Source organism: Podarcis erhardii (assembly GCF_964252035.2).
Source record: "Podarcis erhardii genome assembly, chromosome: 2".
Classification (NCBI taxonomy): Eukaryota; Metazoa; Chordata; class Lepidosauria; order Squamata; family Lacertidae; genus Podarcis; species Podarcis erhardii.
Window position 1 is genome coordinate 85,328,892 of NC_138498.1, and position 17,248 is coordinate 85,346,139.

At 44.6% G+C, this 17,248-nt stretch overlaps 1 protein-coding gene across 5 annotated transcripts in view; it reads left to right on the plus strand.

Annotated features, from left to right (window-relative positions):
- The window catches only part of COL7A1 (collagen type VII alpha 1 chain), a 106,255-nt gene that overhangs the window by 74,396 nt on the left and 14,611 nt on the right, over positions 1–17,248 (plus strand). For 4 of the 5 annotated variants that reach the window (XM_081850977.1, XM_081850980.1, XM_081850979.1 and 1 more), the window contains 27 exons: positions 803–874; positions 1,830–1,874; positions 2,759–2,821; positions 3,066–3,110; positions 5,244–5,279; positions 6,721–6,756; positions 7,043–7,087; positions 7,401–7,433; positions 7,675–7,737; positions 7,849–7,884; positions 8,284–8,364; positions 8,980–9,048; positions 9,459–9,494; positions 10,254–10,295; positions 10,392–10,436; positions 10,601–10,645; positions 11,347–11,382; positions 12,164–12,223; positions 12,811–12,936; positions 13,308–13,379; positions 13,576–13,611; positions 14,083–14,142; positions 14,743–14,787; positions 14,890–14,925; positions 15,891–15,926; positions 16,611–16,667; positions 16,880–16,951. In XM_081850977.1, coding sequence (XP_081707103.1) covers positions 803–874; positions 1,830–1,874; positions 2,759–2,821; positions 3,066–3,110; positions 5,244–5,279; positions 6,721–6,756; positions 7,043–7,087; positions 7,401–7,433; positions 7,675–7,737; positions 7,849–7,884; positions 8,284–8,364; positions 8,980–9,048; positions 9,459–9,494; positions 10,254–10,295; positions 10,392–10,436; positions 10,601–10,645; positions 11,347–11,382; positions 12,164–12,223; positions 12,811–12,936; positions 13,308–13,379; positions 13,576–13,611; positions 14,083–14,142; positions 14,743–14,787; positions 14,890–14,925; positions 15,891–15,926; positions 16,611–16,667; positions 16,880–16,951 — 1,428 coding nt within the window. Of the gene's footprint in view, positions 1–802; positions 875–1,829; positions 1,875–2,758; positions 2,822–3,065; positions 3,111–5,243; positions 5,280–5,512; positions 5,549–6,720; positions 6,757–7,042; positions 7,088–7,400; positions 7,434–7,674; positions 7,738–7,848; positions 7,885–8,283; positions 8,365–8,979; positions 9,049–9,458; positions 9,495–10,253; positions 10,296–10,391; positions 10,437–10,600; positions 10,646–11,346; positions 11,383–12,163; positions 12,224–12,810; positions 12,937–13,307; positions 13,380–13,575; positions 13,612–14,082; positions 14,143–14,742; positions 14,788–14,889; positions 14,926–15,890; positions 15,927–16,610; positions 16,668–16,879; positions 16,952–17,248 lie in introns of all 5 variants that reach the window. The other variant, XM_081850978.1, reaches the window with a different exon arrangement.

Below are 17,248 nucleotides of genomic sequence, written 5' to 3' on the forward strand. Positions count from 1 at the left end.
ACACACACACACACACACACACACACACACACTTCTGCTCCTGGGCTTAAGTTTGATTCTGTGTGAACTTTTTTGAATTTGGGTCATAGCCTAGAAGAAGAGGAAGAGTTTGGATTTGATATCCCGCCTTTCACTCCCTTTAAGGAGTCTCAAAGCGGCTAACATTCTCCTTTCCCTTCCTCCCCCACAACAAACACTCTGTGAGGTGAGTGGGGCTGAGAGACTTCAAAGAAGTGTGACTGGCCCAAGGTCACCCAGCAGCTGCATGTGGAGGAGCGGAGACGCGGACCCGGTTCCCCAGATTACGAGACTACCGCTCTTAACCACTACACCACACTGGCTCTCATAGCCTAGAAAAATCAACAGATTTAATCAAGCATGAGGGATAGCTTGGATAGCTCAGTTGGTTACAGCATGGTGCTGATAATGCCAAGGTTGCAGGTTCGATCCCTGTTAGGGACAGCTGCATATTCCTGCATTGCAGGGGGTTGGACTAGATGATTCTCAGTGTCCCTTCCAACTCTACAGTTTTATACCCAGGAAAAGATGGATCCTAAACTGCATGTGGAACAGACACAGGTACCCTGATTAAGTCAAGCAATTCCTACAGCTCTATTAGCGGTTAGTTCTTGAGAGGTTATCCAAGTATTGGAATATCCACAGAAATGTTCTTCGCATGTAGCGGAGAACAGTATGTGACATTCTGTCGGAATACAGACAAAACATGAAGGAATGTTAGCGTGTGCAGGGTCTTGTTTCTGTGCAGGAGGAGAAACCCCATGTGCAATTCTTACTTTTCCAGGTGGATGGAGTGGAAGGGGGCCTCCCAGGGCTTCCAGGAGAGCGTGGGGCTGCAGGACCCAAGGGAAGCAAGGTTAGTGTCATTTCCATGCCAGTCTTTTCTCAGCCAATGGAGACTTCCCTACCTATGCACATAGCAGCTTTAGGGAAGTTTTCCCCCCTCCCCGGAATAGGGCTATGCTCCACTCTTCTAGTGGTTTTAATAATTTCAGTTCTGAGTCCTGTATTTTTCTGACCATGAATGATAACAGAACTGGCATTTAGCTCCCCAAATCAGGAAGCCTTTCAACCCACAACAGAATCTGAGACTGCAGTATTGTAAACTCTCCTCACTTTGAAGACCTTTAGTGGGGCATCGGGGGGGGGGGTTAACCAGTTAAATATAAACAGAATTGCTGAGTCCCAAACCCTCAATTTATCTGCCATTTTGAGATAATGAAGAATGTGATGAGACAACATAAAAAGGCTATATTAGAAATCTTCAATATGTTCTTTCTTCTTCCCTTTTAATACTCATCTGTTAACATTTGCTAAAAGATTAACTTAAATATTAGTTAGTTTGCATCACAATCCAGCATAGGTCTGCTCAAAAGTAAGTCCTTTTGAGTTCACTGAGACTTGTTTCCAAATAAGTGTGCATAGGATTGCTGTCTTAAATCTTTGCCTAGTAAATTACAGCCTTAGTAATATGAAAAATAAAAACAACAACAAAGGCATGAACCATGTGATAGACACAATCTTGGGAGGAGCAAGGTAGCAATGCAGGCATCATTGTTGAGCTTCACATGATGGCATTTGTTACTACTTGGGCATTATGGGTGACGAAAAATAACTAGACCAGGAATGAAGCATCCATGACCCTCCATATGATGGATTCCCAAATCCCTTCTGCCATAGCCAGTGACTGGGTTGATGAGGGCTGTACCCCAGCAGTACCCCAGAGGGCCACAGAGTCCCCATCCATGGACTAGAACTCACTTCTTTGAGGCTTGCAGCAAACAATTCCCTTTTTCCTTCCGCTTGTACAGGGAGAGCCAGGAGAAGATGGCGAGAAAGGCTCTAGAGGCGATAAGGTCTGAGTATAGTAAGTCTCCCGCCCCTGCATCTCTCCGGCTTCCCCTGTGCCTGCTCTGTGCCTTCGCTTGCCAAGAGGGGGACCTTTTCTTTCCTGCCGAATGTTTGGCTTTTATCTTGCTTTGAAAATTCTTCTTTTTCTCTATCCCTTTCATGGAGAACTCAGCAGTGCTGAGCCAAAAGGGAGGGTTACTTGCCCTCCACCCAAGCAGGGGTGCAACAACAGCTATGACTAAGAGTGGGATATCCCTGCTCACCAAAGCAGGAATTTCCTGGCCTCGCCATGCTTTCCTTCAGAACTCAGCTTTGGGAGCTTGGCTTGCTTATTCCCATGGTTATTCTCTCCCCCCCCAATCCCCTTCCAATACCAAAGGATCCTACTCAACTCCCAGAATTGGGGTAGAAACCATGGATAATGACTGCTGGCACTCCATTCCTCAAGGGTTACGGTCTTGACTCTCTCTGGGTTCATGGTCTTAAACTTCCTTTATGCCAGGATAGCATAAAGTTCTAGTTCAAGGGCCTGGAAGAAAGGTGGGACATGAATGTACTAAATAATATCAAAATAAATGATTCCTGTAGGACTTCACATGCTTACTTTTTTCAGGTTTGCTCTTGATGTGTGCATTCCCCACACGTCTCACTGTTTCTTGGGGGTGGTGGTGAGCCAGGGCTGTCCCAAAACATTGGCGGCCTCCATCCGTGTCCTCGGTTGAACTGAGCCCAAGTCCCATCCTGGTCTCCTGGGGAAGCAATGCAGACAAACGCATCATAGTGGGCAGTCAAGGAGAGCTGGATATGGATTGGCCCTTGGGATGGAACGTTGGAACAAAGGGCCCGCCTACTTGCCTTTGTGACATCAAACAACATTTTTGAATTGCAGGGTGAAACTGGGCAGAAAGGGGAGAGAGGTGAAGCCGGCGAGAGAGGCAGGGATGGCGCTCCAGTAAGTATTGGTGATGGACCACTGTTGGAAATGGTGGCAGGGGGAACATAGTTCTGAAATCACAGCTGCCACTGCTTCTTCTAATAATAAACAACACCTTCTTTGGGGAGCAGTGGGGTTTGGGGACATATTCCATGCCCACCTGCATTTGTTGCTGTATTACGCTGTGGCTGCAGAGGTCGTCTTTGATGCCTTGTTGCCCTTCTGTTTTCTCTCAATGACCTTGAATTTTATTTTGCTCTAGGGCCTTCCAGGAGAAAGAGGCCTCCCTGGCCCAGAAGGGAAAGCAGTAAGTAAAAGTGGGGGGAGGAAGCCTCAGTATTGGGGTGGGAAATGTGTGTGATTTGGCGAGTAGGACAGAAGGTGGGAAAGAGAGAGCAAAGAGAAAGATTCAGAGATCAAATTCTAGGAGGAAAGGTGGAGGGTGGGCTTATTGAAATCCACAAGTCGTATTCCCCAGGTCCAGCCTAGGCTTTCTCTCCATAGCCTTCTGAAAACAGTTGCTAAACTGGCATTCCAGGAACATAAGTCTTGCTTCAAGGCTTTCCATCTGCCACACATAAATCTGTATAGTACAGGGTGGCCTAAAAGTTTACAGTTGAATCAGTGAAATTCATCACAACGGATTATATGGGTACACATAACTAACACACAACAAAGTGGCAGTTAAATTTCAGGCTGGCAGTTGGAAAGTATAGTGGAGTCAGATAAAAGGATTATTTTTCTTTACTGATACTGTGAAATGATGACAGCGAATTTGAGTCAAGAACAAAGAAAGTGGATTCTAAAGCAGTATACCTACTTTTGGGACACCCTGGCAGAGAGACAATATTTTTATATTTATTATATTATATTATATTATATTATATTATATTATATTATATTATTCAACTTGTTATTTCTTTTTATAAGAAGCAATACAATTACATACAGAAGCACACACTGTTACTTTCTGAATGCTTTGTGTTTGAGGTTTGTTTCATATTCTGCATATTTTGCAGAACTTGTTTTGCGGAACTTGTCCATCTGAATATGTTATTCCAGAGGTTGTCTGTGTAGCTGGTGGTTTTATCTGACCAGATTGTTGGTTACTACAAGCTATGAAGCTGCAGTAGCAGCCTTGTTCCACAAAGTCATCCATTGTAGAAGTACTTCATGCTACCTCTTCTCCACTTTCTTAACATCTGTGCTAGCGTCATAGTCCAGACATAATTGTACCAGATCTCCAAAGAGATTTTTTCTTCAGTTTTTCAAAATTTATAAGTTGCTCTTATTTTCCCCTTTACATATTGATAATAGTAGTGTCTGCTAGGCTGGGCACTTGTGAGGCCCCTCACTCTGACCCATGGAGTCTGGGTAGAATCCCTGAGGCACTAGGAGCCCTGAGTGGTGATGGGCAGGGGGTGATCCTTCTGCTTGTGGGGCAGACAGTGCTTTACCAGCAGCAGAAAGCAAGGGTGAGATTCAAGGAGAAGAGATATCGTGGGGATAGAGGATTCTCTTCATAATACATTTTCCTTTCACACCTGGTTGGCATCCATCTCTGTTTTGCTGTGTGCCTCCTTCCTTCCCCACAGTAATAACGTGCTTTGCCTTTTGTGTTGAGTGTTCTACGCTGATGTAACAAACCATTTCTAGGACACTCCCCACCCCACCCTGTTGTCTTGAGAACACAGTGGGTTTCTGCAGGAATCCACCTTCTATCGATGCTGTCCCTTGCAGGCCATCATCCTACTGAAGAGGACTCAACTGAAGGAGCTTCCTATTCTCCAAAACCTGCAGTGAGGGTTGTTCAACAGTTCAGCCCGGTTCTTCTACTGAGTGGAGCAGCCCTGCTCCATAAGAATGTTCAGAAGCATTCAAGCATCCAGACAAATGACTGGAAGCTTCCGTACACTGTCTGTGATGTCATGTCCTCACTTTCTTAAGGCCTAAGGAGCCCAAGTGGAATGGTCTGTGTGGTGTTCACATAGGCCATAGCCTTAAATCTGCCTCAGTAGAGCTCCTTTGTGCAGGGGAGCTCCCTTTTGGGACAGAACTCAGCACTTCAGACAGCCAAGAGGAAACAGGATAGCAGCCTCAAATCTCCCCCCCCCCCCAAAAAAAATATTACAGTCATACTTTGGAACCCAAACGCCTTGCAATTTGAACGTTTTGGCTCCTGAACGCCACAAACCTGGAAGTGAGTGTTCCAGTTTGCGAACGTTCTTTGGAACCCAAAAGTCTGACACAGCTTTTGATTGGCTGCAGGAGCCTTGGTCCTCAAATGCTTTTGAAGTCGAACGGACTTCCAGAACGGATTCTGTTCGACTTCCAAGGTATGTTTCCAGGCCATTCAGAGGACAGCCTGTCCCCTTTGTTGGAGTGCTTTATATTGCTGGTTCATGTGTGTCTGTTTTCTGTGTCATTCCCTCCCATCCAGGGCCTGCAGGGTGTTAGAGGGCCCTCCGGCCCAGCTGTAAGTAACCTTTCTTGGTAGGCCTCAGCTGACCTGAGTCATTGGCTGTGGTTGGCTTCCTCCGCTTGTTCGCTGTCTCTCTCTTCTCTCTCTGTCTGTCTGTCTCTAGTGCGGTAGGAGCAGCTCTGCCTTGGCATTGTGTTGTGAGATAAGGCAAGGGCCAAGCAAGGCTTGCTTGAGGGATTGCTCTGGGTCTTGCTAACTCTCTGGATATTTGAATTGGATCTTTGCAGGGCTTGCCAGGCTTCCCCGGAGTTCTGGGCAGACCGGTAGGTGCTCCCTTTGCTTCTCCCACCTGCTTGCTGTATTTCACTTGCCCCTCACCTTGCATGTAGCAATATGCCTCTTGCTAACAGTTGTCTGTGGAGTGTTTTCGTCTTCACATTGCACTATAAGCTTTGTAGGGGAGAAGGTTGGGGCAGGGGGAAGTCGTTGGCAGAGCGGTCAAAGCAGAGGCCTGGGTCCAGAAGAAATGAAGCCACTTTAACCTATCTCTGTACCTGTTGAATGGGGGTTCAAGATAATGAAGCTTGCAGTTAATATTTGTAAACCATTGTTGATGTTGTTGGAGTAAATGCATGGGGGAGAGTCCACAGCTCTAATAGCAATTAAACTGTGAGGTCACTGGGTGATTGTAGACCAGGAGTGGCTAACCATGTTTTTTTTGGCCTGAGGACCATATTCACCCTTAGCCAACCCTTTAGCATCTGTGTATCAGTGGTGGGTGTGGCCACTCAAAGGACTCACAGCTCTTCTCAGGTGACCTGTGCATATAAGCTGAGGAAGGAGGGTTATCACCCACTCCCTGTTCATCAAATGATTCATCTGGTGACAAGTGAAGGAGTCATTTGCTTCTGCTTCCAGGTGCTGAGCTGTGTTGACTTTATTTGTCGTCCCTCCCCCTTTTTTTGCTGCCACTACTAAAATAAGTGGGACCTTACAGGTGGCATCAAAAGTGCTTGGAGGGTCAGGTCAGACCCCCCAGGCAGGGGCTAAAGATCTCTGCAGTAGACCAAACGACCATCTCTCTGCCTCAGGCTTTCCTCCCTCACCCCAGTAATTTAGAGGTTGTTTTTCCTCTCCCTGTGAACCATTTGAGAGATGTGATGATTACAAAGAAATTTATTTTGTGAACTGGAGGTGTGCAAGTATACAAGTATGCTTCACAGGAACTTACGCAGTCATTGCAACACCCAAAAAAGTACAGGTGTGGTTTGTGGAGAATCACTGGGAAATGTACTGTGTCCTGCCAGTTCACACAATCCTTTCCCTAAGTGTCTGCGAGCATGAAGAAGCTTGATTGCATTTTGGAAATTCAGTGGTGAAAATATCTCTGAACTGTCCCAAAGTGGAGAGCTCTCCAGGAAGAGAAGTTCATATACTGAGCTTTGGTTTCAGAGCTCCATTTGCAGTACTGATGATGTTTCTTCATTCATTTCAGGGTAACCAGGGAGATACTGGACCACCAGGCCCTCCTGTAAGTAAAACTGGCTTTTTTCCATGAGATGTTATTGCATCCTAAAATCCGCTTAGCCAACCATGCATAGAAAAATAAGGGTCTTCAGTGTTTGGGGTAAGGATATGTAGTGTGTGCAGTCTGGATTGTTCCATTATCTAGTAGGCTAAGTTCTGACAGGAGACAGCACCTCTGACTTTATCAGAGACAGAATATGATGAGATTTCTGGCAATAGTTGCTTCCTTCATTCAGTATCAACCTTGTTGTGCTTTGGTTACTGAAAATAATTGCCTTTTTTCTTTTCAGGGTCCTATTGGCCCTCCGGGCGCTCAAGGTCCACCTGGAATAAAGGTATGTATCTGATTTGATCACCGAGAAGCCAAAGAATGATAGAGCTTTTAGAACTACTTTCTACCCAAACCAGTGACAGCTGGAGGCTTACACTCCCAGCCTTCACCATTGCCTGCAGGGAACACCACAAACACATCTCTGAATTCCCATGGAGAACTCTGTTTTCTAAAAAGAAAATGGCATTGGAACCCTATTATGCCAGGTGGTTAGCCCACATTCTTCTTTGCAGAAAATGAAGCAATTAAAACTTGCGTATCTGACAGACACAGGTTCATAATAGTGAGTTGTTGCGTTTTATTCTTTTTGTTTACAGGGTGATGCAGGAGAGCCTGGCTCCAGCATCCGAGTAAGTACCTCTAGCCTTCCCTCCCCAGCCCAGCTTTCCTGCTGGTTCCTAGTCTCCTAGCCTAATAGATGTCATTTCAGTGCCTTCGCCCATTGCCTAAGTGGTTCTCATGAGTTTGACCTTTCCTTTCTGACTGTTGATATCTCAGTGTTTCTTGAAAAGCCCTGTTAGTTGGGAATTCAGTACCATTGGTCCGGCTGAGTGTAAGTTTGATAAGAGCTTTCTCATCTCTTCATTGCAGGGTTTACCAGGTCTCCAGGGGAATGTTGGACTCCCAGGATCAGTAGGACCACCGGGACCTGCAGTACGTGACCAATATGTTTCCCTAGCTTCAGAGCTATTGGAGAATTAGGTTGGGAAGTTCATGTCTCCTCCTTCATGTTTATTGATGCTTCTTGTTTGCGTTTATTTTCAGGGTCAACAGGGCCCTCCAGGGTTGCCAGGACAAGTGGTAAGCTTGCTTTGCACCATATGCCAACAGACTCCTCCACACGCCATGCCACTTTATGCAACCAGTGGTCATTCTTCAGTGATTCAGGCTTTGGTGCCTGCTTGAGTTGAACCCCCATTGGTACATTTTGGGCCTAATGCCCTTGTGTTTGTCTTTGTAACAAAGAGCAGCTTCACTAACCAATTCTCCTCTTCCTGTGTGGTGGGATTCATTCTCGTTGCCCACTTATCCGAACACACCCAATATGCAACTGGTTCCCTGGCCACCGTGCCTTCTGAGCAAACCTCTTTGTCCAAAACAATATGGAATGATTTCGTTGCAAAATATATTGCCTCTCTTGTCCCCTGTGTACAGACAAGTGCAGGCACTAATTCCATCTGTTTTCTCTCCATGTCTTAGGGTGAACCTGGGAAGCTAGGTGTGCCAGGAAGGGATGGAGTGCCAGGGAAAGACGGGGAACCTGGACTGCCTGGGAAAATGGTATGGCCTGCAGTGTGAGGTTGTAAGCTTCCTGTCTAAACTGTGATTCTTTTCAAGACTGGGCAAGACACCAAGACTCAACTTACATGATCTCCCCTTGCCTGTGCAACCAAGGTTTGGTTACAGAAGACGGACTTGATTCATCAACTTTGCATTCTTAATACCTCTGTGGCATCATATGCAGACCAGAGGCTTTTAAAAAATCTTCTAAGCCACCTAACTATCGTTTTGTATGAAGCGCAAGGATTCAGCTTGCAAGTTAGAGAGCAGTAAAGTATTTCCTGTAATGGTTCAGATCACATTTTTTGATAGGGTCAAGTTAGCCATTTTTGAAGCTGAATTCAAGACATAGGGCAGTGGTTTGAAAATGAATTACAGTAGTCATACTTTATGGTCAAAGAGGTCACCTTTTATGTGAAGTCCTCCTCTTCAAAGAAGCAACTGCTCCCAAGCATTTGAGAATCGCTAGCCGTAATCCTGATTGCACAGCCCAGGGCAGTAAGAAACATTTAACAGAATGAGACTTGCTTCCAAGTAGATATGCATAGAGTTGCATTGTCATTGTGGGGCAAGGGAGCCTACCTAAAGTCTTACATGTTATTAACTGCTTTTCAGGGTGTCCCAGGACCAGCAGGACCTGCTGGACCCAAAGGAGAACCCGGGGATGCTGGACTCCCAGGACAAGTGAGTAACAATCTTCTTTTTTTTTCCTGGAGCGTATGCTTTATCTTTCTCACATTTGTTCTACTAAATATTTTTGTTCTAGTAAATACTGGCTGAATTTTCCGAATATACATTGTTTCTAATGGTTATTTGTTTAAAATATTTTTACCACTGCACTTGGAAGCACTCAAGGTAACTGGAAAACTAAAAAACAAAAACAAAAACAAAGACAATTATAATTTTTTTTACAGTGAACATTGTCTCTGTTTTGTTTTATTTTATTTAATGAAATCCAATATGCCGTTCAATTCTAGTAAAACCTCAAAGCGGCTTACAAAACAGCAAGAACGTTAAATTAAAATTACCAATAAAGGTAATTGTCTCACTTTGCCTTTAAGCATCCATCTCTCTTTCTCCCTGACTGTCTATAGAGTGTTGTGGGGCCTCCTGGAGCAAAAGGCGAGAAGGTAAGCTAAAAACAGGAAAACAGTACAGAGAACAAAGTGAGGGGCACCAATTTGGGTGTCACCTCTGATGCCAAAATGTCTTGGGCCCGCCTAGTACAGTGTACTGAACAACAGTATGATGCATTCTGGCGGCACAAGTTGACAGAAATACAGCAGACCTGGGTCCTTTGGCAGCTCAGTGAGGATTGTAGAAGCAGTTTCAGGATTATGACTCGAAATCTGCTTGCCATACAAATATTACCCCTTGAAAAGTGGTGGTGTCTGCAGTGGGTGCAGATCAGTGCTAATTTATTTATTTTATATTTTCTTCCACTTCTAGCTAACCATACTTCTGTCATGCAATCCAAGGTCATGTTTGTCTGGTTTGCAGGTGGTGGCCCATCCAGCCACTGACCCAGACCTGCTGAGCTTCTGCATAGTGGTGACCTCATATAGAGCTTTCAAACTGTATCATGGAACTCGGATGCCATAACTTGTCAGAACTGTGCTGCCTGTTCACTAGCGCCGTGAGCTATGGCTCTTCTGTTTCAAATTTTTTCCAGCAAGACTGAAAAAGGAGCATACTCTCTCTGTGTTCTATAGTCTTCATGGAATCTAAAGAGGGAACTAAATTCAGTCAGATAAAACAAATGTGCCTGGCACTTACTTTCTGGAAGTGTGGGGAGAAGAGAATACCAACTTTTGAGGGTGCGGTGGAAAGGTTGACTGGATTTGAAGGGAAGCTTCAGCAGTACTGATAATCTACATTATCTGTTTTAGGGTTCACCAGGTGACTTTGATGGGGAAATTTTTGGAAAACCGGTGCGTTGGCCTTTCTTATTACTTTTTTTTCCATTTCTGTTTCTCAGACTCTTGTTTCCCAAGCCAGGTATCAATGCTGATCTTTCTACTTTATAGGGTCCCAAAGGTGATCGAGGCATTCCAGGCCCTCGAGGAGAAAAGGTGAGAAACAGATTTCCAGGAAGGTGCCTTGGTGCACTCTCTCTGAGTCTGTGTCTTTCTGTCTGTCTCTCTCTCTCTCTCTCTCTGGAAGCTGAGGACTTCATGGAAGCCCTTGAAGCCTTGGCTCATTTTCAGTCTAGATAACTTTCCTTTCTCCATGCTAGGGTGAACCTGGGAATCAAGGAGATCCTGGAGATCCTGGAGAAGATGTACGTACTATGTAAAATGAAATGCTTGATCAAGCTACCACTGCAAGGAGGGACCCCTGCCCAATGAATGTGACTTGGGTGCTGGAAGAGTAACCATGCACCATCTGATTTCCTAAAATGGGGTACCTGTTTCCCTAGGGAGGCAACCTCCTAGGGTGAACGATTGAACGTGTGTGTGTGTGTGACTGGAGGGACAATAGGCTATGTAGATATGTAGATATTCATGAAGCAACACAATCCTAGGTGAAAATATGTGGACAGGCTAGATAGTGACAAAAGAACCTGAGGCAAGTCCTGGATAGGTGAAAAATAGACCTTGTAAAGTGTGATGTATTGAAATGAGTTTATTTTTAGAGTGGTTATTCCTAATGTAGTGCAATACCCTGGGGAGGATACCCAGTACCAACAAAACCGGGCAACCTTTTCTTTAAAACCCCCAAAACAGAACTCAGTCTATAACATACCCAAGCAACTAGTTCAATGGTTACTAACGCTTAACAAAATCTGCCCATTACTTGCTAACATCTTCCTGCCTATCCTCAGAGGATATGATGGCCGATTCTCTCGCCCCGTCTCTTTTATACTGCCTTTTTTATATTTGAAATATGTTGCCACATTCTTTTCTCTCCTGCCACCTTAGCATCGCTCTTAGCAATGCATCTAACACCTTTTGCCATTTTTCTGTTTTTGGATTTTGATAGGGAGCCAAAGGATCATCTGGAATCAAGGGAGAAAAGGTATACAGTGGTTCTCATGTGTTTTGTTGAAGCTTTTGTTGGTTAAAGTCCAAATGTTTATTAAATCTTTTAGGTGTGCTTTTATTGTCCATGTACAATATTCTTACATGTTCCTAACTCTGCATTGTCCCAAGTATCTGTTAGTGGCTAGGAACTCAGTAGCAGTCAGAATGGTGCTGATAAATGGGGACTGAGAGCATCCATGTTATATTTCATCTGAACTATCCTGTTCTTGTCCAGTTTGCAGCCCACAGAGGAAGTTTGCCCAGTCCAGTCCAGTCCCCACTGAGCCTGCTGAGTTAGGGAAGTTGTTGTCTCAACCAGAGCCCAGAGTCATCTTGGGTTCTATCCCCTTGGAAGAGCTGTGAGCAGCCTTTAAAAGGCCTGTAGCTATTCTGCAGTCGCATGGCTCTGTGTGGTTGGGGAACAGGAGAAGCTGCAGGTGACTCAACCTCAGACACTGAAGATGATAGGATAACCACATCCTCATCCCAGGACAGTGTAGAAGTAAGTGCTGAGGGATCCCCTTCAAGGGGGACGGCCAATACACCATCTACATCTGCCTGAGATTGACACTGGGACCCCAAGGTAGGGACCATGACATCAACCTGCTTCCCAGACAGTGAGCCACCTGAAAATGAACTAAATTATGCCATTCCTTCCACGTGAGCTAACCACCCACCATTAGCACTCTCAGTGCAGTCTACTGGGACATAAGCAACCAGATCTTAATATTTATTCAAGGCACACAATTGCTTTTTCTTTCATTTGCATCACTCAGGGTTCACTTGGGATTGGCCAACAGGGACCTCCTGGGCAAACTGGACCTCCAGGATTAAAGGTAATCCCTTTCCTGTTACTTCTGTGACCCCATGGTATGCAGCTTTTCGGAAATGTTCATGTCCCCCCCCCCCCTATTTTGCTCCTTTACACAGCTTTAGCCTCGGGATGCATAAGCCTCTTCAAACTATTTCAGCACAGCCTTTGGTGGACAGCTCCTGCTGAAGAAACTTTGCTATTCTTCTTACGGTTTGCAAATCAGAACCAGGAAAAGTAACATCAGAGTACTATATCTTAGAATACAGAACCAAATACAGAGGAATGTTAATGTTCCATAGCTGAGATTGTAAATTTGGAAATTGCTTCATTCAGTACTATACACTAAGCCTGAGTTTCTGTTCCTTTTGAGTTTTAGCCAGATAAAAAGATATTTCAAAGGCACATAATCTATTCAATTCTATCGTGTAGGTGTATTCGAAAGGTTAGAATAATAATAATCAAACTATGAGTGCAAGCCTCATACTTTGCCACTTTTATGAATTTGTAGTGAAAATGGTTGTCAGATGTTGGGGATGGGGAAGAAGGGGGCGTGGCCATGAGAATTACCTTTTTCTGGATCTGACATGATGTCATGCGGTTTCTTTTCAGGGAGACCCTGGCTTGCCTGGACCCCCAGGACCTCCAGGTTCACCAGGCGCAGCTGGAATTCCAGGCCAGCCAGGTCTGAGAGGAGAAAACGGACCAGCTGGCCTTCCAGGACCTCCAGGAGAGAGGGTAAGGGAGGTCACCGCCACCACCCTTCAAACTCCAATGCTCTTCCTTCCTTTGTTGTCAAGATAAATTAATGGTAGTCTTTGGGAGCCACAAGGAGCTTCAGGTGTGTAGCTGTTCCAGGACTGAACATTATTCTTTTGTCGGATGCTTTGTTAGGTGCCCCAGGATTGGCATGTGATTCTGAAGTTGTCCATAGCAATGAACATTGTCCTAGTTTATTTGGGCTTCCTTGTAGCTTTTGAGCAACCCAACATAGTTCTAAACGAAGAGGGACATCACGTGGTTCTGGATTTGGGTTCACTGAAAAGGATGGATCGTTTCTAGCCCAGCTTAATAAAAGCTTTTGCAGTAACAGCTGTTTTCCTTACCAGGGTCAGACTGGCTTTCCTGGAAGGGAGGGGACTGCAGGACCTCCAGGTCCATCTGGACCACAAGGACCAGCGGTATGTACAGCATTTTCAATGTGGGTGTATGGTGAGGATTGCATAGATAGATAGACAGATAGACAGATAGATGCATTCTAGCTGGATCCTATCCCATGTGCCACAGAGTTCCTTGTGTGTATTCCTGTGTGGGTGCTGCAATATTAACCTGGTTTTTTTTCCTCCCCCCCTTTTCTCCATCACTTTTTTATTATAGGGTACACAAGGCATTCCAGGAGTGAAAGGTGACAAGGTAAGCCTTGATTTATTTTGCCCAGTAGCCTCCAGAAGCTCTGAAAAAAAGATGGCGATCCACACATGGCCATCAGTTTCTAGTGTAAGAAAGGCAGGTTTTAGCCCCTATAGTCTCAGATCAGATAGTATAAGTTTAAGATCTTGCAGGAAGTTCGTTTCTGCCCAATATCACACTATATAAACCAAAAAAAGAAGAACTAATTAACTGCTGCTCTTATGAGACTTAGTTTTTTGCATTATTCAGAGAATTGTTTTTTTAAAAAAACACCTTTAATACCTTATTACTTAAGTTATATCAAGCCTATTTTTTCCTTGGAAATATTCTGACAAAGTTTGAGAATCTTTAAATAGATGCAAGCTTTGCTGAGTTGCTGGTTCCTTAAATTTATTGAGAAAAGGTTGCACATAGCAACAGGATGATGGATGGATTTTCATTTTCCTCATTTTTTAATTTTTTTTTTTTTTTTAGGGGGCCATAGGTATTGGGCAGCCAGGTGCTAGAGGCGAGCGAGGAGATCCAGGACCCCGGGTATGTATCTTGATTCTGCTTCTCAGACTTAGACCAAACCGTGGGGTGGAATCAGCTCACCTCCATATATAGGTGTGGCAGTCTAACTGTATCAGACAAGCAGCAAATAGAGACAGAGTAGTTGGCTATGTGGGATTTCGCACTATTGGAAGGAAAAGTCTGTAGCAGCCCTTTAGTTTCTGGTTTCCATGAGGAGGAGGAACAGATATTTATGGCCATCAGGCAACAAAAACGACTGGCACCATTTTGTCTTTCTGTAGAATAAACCTTTAGAAACCCAAGCAGAACCCCTTAACTCAGGTGTTGCCAGTTTGGCAACCTCCATATGTTGCTTGACTACAAGTCCCATCATCGCTGAAGAGTGGCCATGTTGACTGAGTCTGATGGGAGTTGGTTTCCAACAACCTCTGGAGGATGTCATGCTGGCTGCCCCTGCCTTCACTTAACTTTGATATGGCATCTTCAGGATTCATCAGCTTGCTGAGTGTTGTGATAGGTTCTCGTGTTAGGTTCAGTCTACAGCTACAACCGCAACCTCTTCCCCACCCTGTGCTCTTTCCTTTCATCTGCTTCAATGCCCTTCTCTGCTTTTTTTCTCAGGGTGAAGATGGTCGCCCAGGCATGGAAGGAGATCGCGGGCCTGCAGTAAATATCTTGACTTCCCTTCATTCTTTCTCTGATTCCTCAAACATGAGCATAAGTGTTGGTTGTCATTCTGAAATGACCTCCCTTCTGTTTTGTCTTTAGGGGCCTCCAGGAAACAGAGGGGAGAGAGGTGACAAAGTAAGTAAAGCCTTTCTTGTGGGCTGGGCTGGGGAATTGTAAGAGGGAAATGAATGAGGTAAAGGCTGCCTTCGTGCCCTTCCTTCCTGCTGACCATTGAAATAGCAATATTTTAAGGAATAAAACTCTGGATCGGGACCACTGAAGGAAGGCTAAATCAGATTATTTGTCTCCTAGTGTTACCCACTGGTGTAACCACTCTTGGGCTTATGAGCAAAGGGAAGCTTATATTGCAGAGACTGAGAGTCAGCCTCTATAAGTGACTTGAGGCAATGAAAGCGTCTGGCTTTTTTAGCTTGTTCTGTAAATTTTTATTTATTATATTTCTGTTTTGCTTTTCACTCACACAAATCACAAAGTGGCTCACAAACAATAAATAACAATAAGAGAACATCACAAATACAACATGAATCATATAGTATGATTAACAAATTATCAGTAAAACATTTACAAATCATCAGGAAAGCAACGGCATTCTATAAAAAGCTATTAACAAAACGACTAAAACAATAAGCTGAACAACACACCCACAACAAAAGTCGTACTATAAAATTCACAAAGCGCTACAGCACTCATAATCCACAAAACAATATTAACAACATGAACAAACTAGCAACCAAAAACAAACGAAGCACTCCCCACCCCAAGGACTCATAATCTTCCAGTCAGTTCATCAAAAGACACCTACACATAATGTCCGTGGTGGCAACATGGTTCAGAAGGTTCCTAGGGCTGGAAGGTGGGGCCAGGCAGGTGGAAAAGCCATTGCCTGATGGCCAGCACAAAGTCTCGCTCCCTTCAATATTATAAATATTTGAAATTATATTGACAATTCTCCAAATATGTTTGTAGTTGGCCTAGTCTGAGGAGTAGAAATCTTTGTAGTTGGCCTAGTCTGAGGAGTGGAATCTTGAGAATGATGAATTCAACTGACTTATTTTCACCTTTACTTTCTTCTCTCCTAGGGAGATGTTGGGCTCATGGGGCCAAAGGGAGACAAGGTGAGAGCTCCATCTGTGGCAGGATTGTGATGACTGAACGCAACCTTGTGGGATTCCAAGCCCAAACCCTTCAAAGCAAGGAAGGAAAAAAACACATCCCTGCTGGCAGAGCTACTACTGCAAACACCATGTTTCCGCCTGATGCACATTAGTCTGGCCTTGGGGAAGACGATATCAGGGCATTCACTGACAAGCTTCCACCCACATACCTGCAGTAGCTCTGCTTATAGAGAGTCAGGTGGTGTGTGTATGGGGAAGGCTGTAGCTGAGAGGTAGAGCACATTCTTTACATGCAAAAGATAACAGGTACAAGCCCCAGCATCACCAGGTAGGGCTGAGAAAGAAACTCCTGCCTAAAAGAGACCCACTGCCTGTCATTATAGACCATACTGAACTGGATACAGTGATGTTCTGACACACAATAAGGCAGCTTCCAATATTGGTAAAGTTAGCGGTCTGTGGCATTAACCCTAAACTGCAAGTTTTTTTCCTGACCTTGCAATTGCTCTAATCATTCTTTAGCTATGAAGTAAGCTGGTGCTCTCTCCTGGGTTTGTGCCTTGGATTTTGCTTCTGTTGATGCTGTCTGGACTGAAAATTTGAATTTGCCCAGGAGAAAGTGGGGGATGACCAACAGGAGTGGGGGATATGATCTGATTGGCAATTGCTTTCTCTCAATTGCAGGGTGACACTGCCGTTGTGGAGGGCCCACCAGGTGCTCGGGGGAACAAAGGGGAGCCAGTAAGTGTCTTGGCTTTATATTAAAAAAAACCTCTACCATGTGGCGGGGGGGGGGGACATGTTGCACTGAAGTCTGCATCCCTAGTCCTTTCAACTAGTTTTCTTTCCTTGTACCTGTTGATGTTTCACCCAATATATCATATACCATTTGTTCTCATCCGACTGCACTGCTGGTTATTTACTGATAATCCCTCTTTCCCATCCTTTTCTAGGGAGACCGTGGCCTAAAAGGGATGGAAGGTGACAAAGGTGACAAAGGAGACCAAGGCATCTCTGGAGAGAAGGTACCAGAGCAAATCCCTGGGTACCTGCATACATGACTTGCATTGGGTTGGGGTTGTATACCTGTGTCTGAAGGCAATGAGCAGATATGGGGCCATATTTTACACAGATCATAAAGTCGCCAACTCAGAACAAGTGGTAGGGGTTTGGGGGGGGCTGCAAAACACTACTAGGACATCAGCAAGGCAGGCTGAAAGAAGTAGGTTCAAATTCTGAATTCTTACTGGTGTTCAATAAGGTTACCAAAAGATATAATAACGGTACAATCACTTAAAATTAACCATAACTTCAGAAAGCTT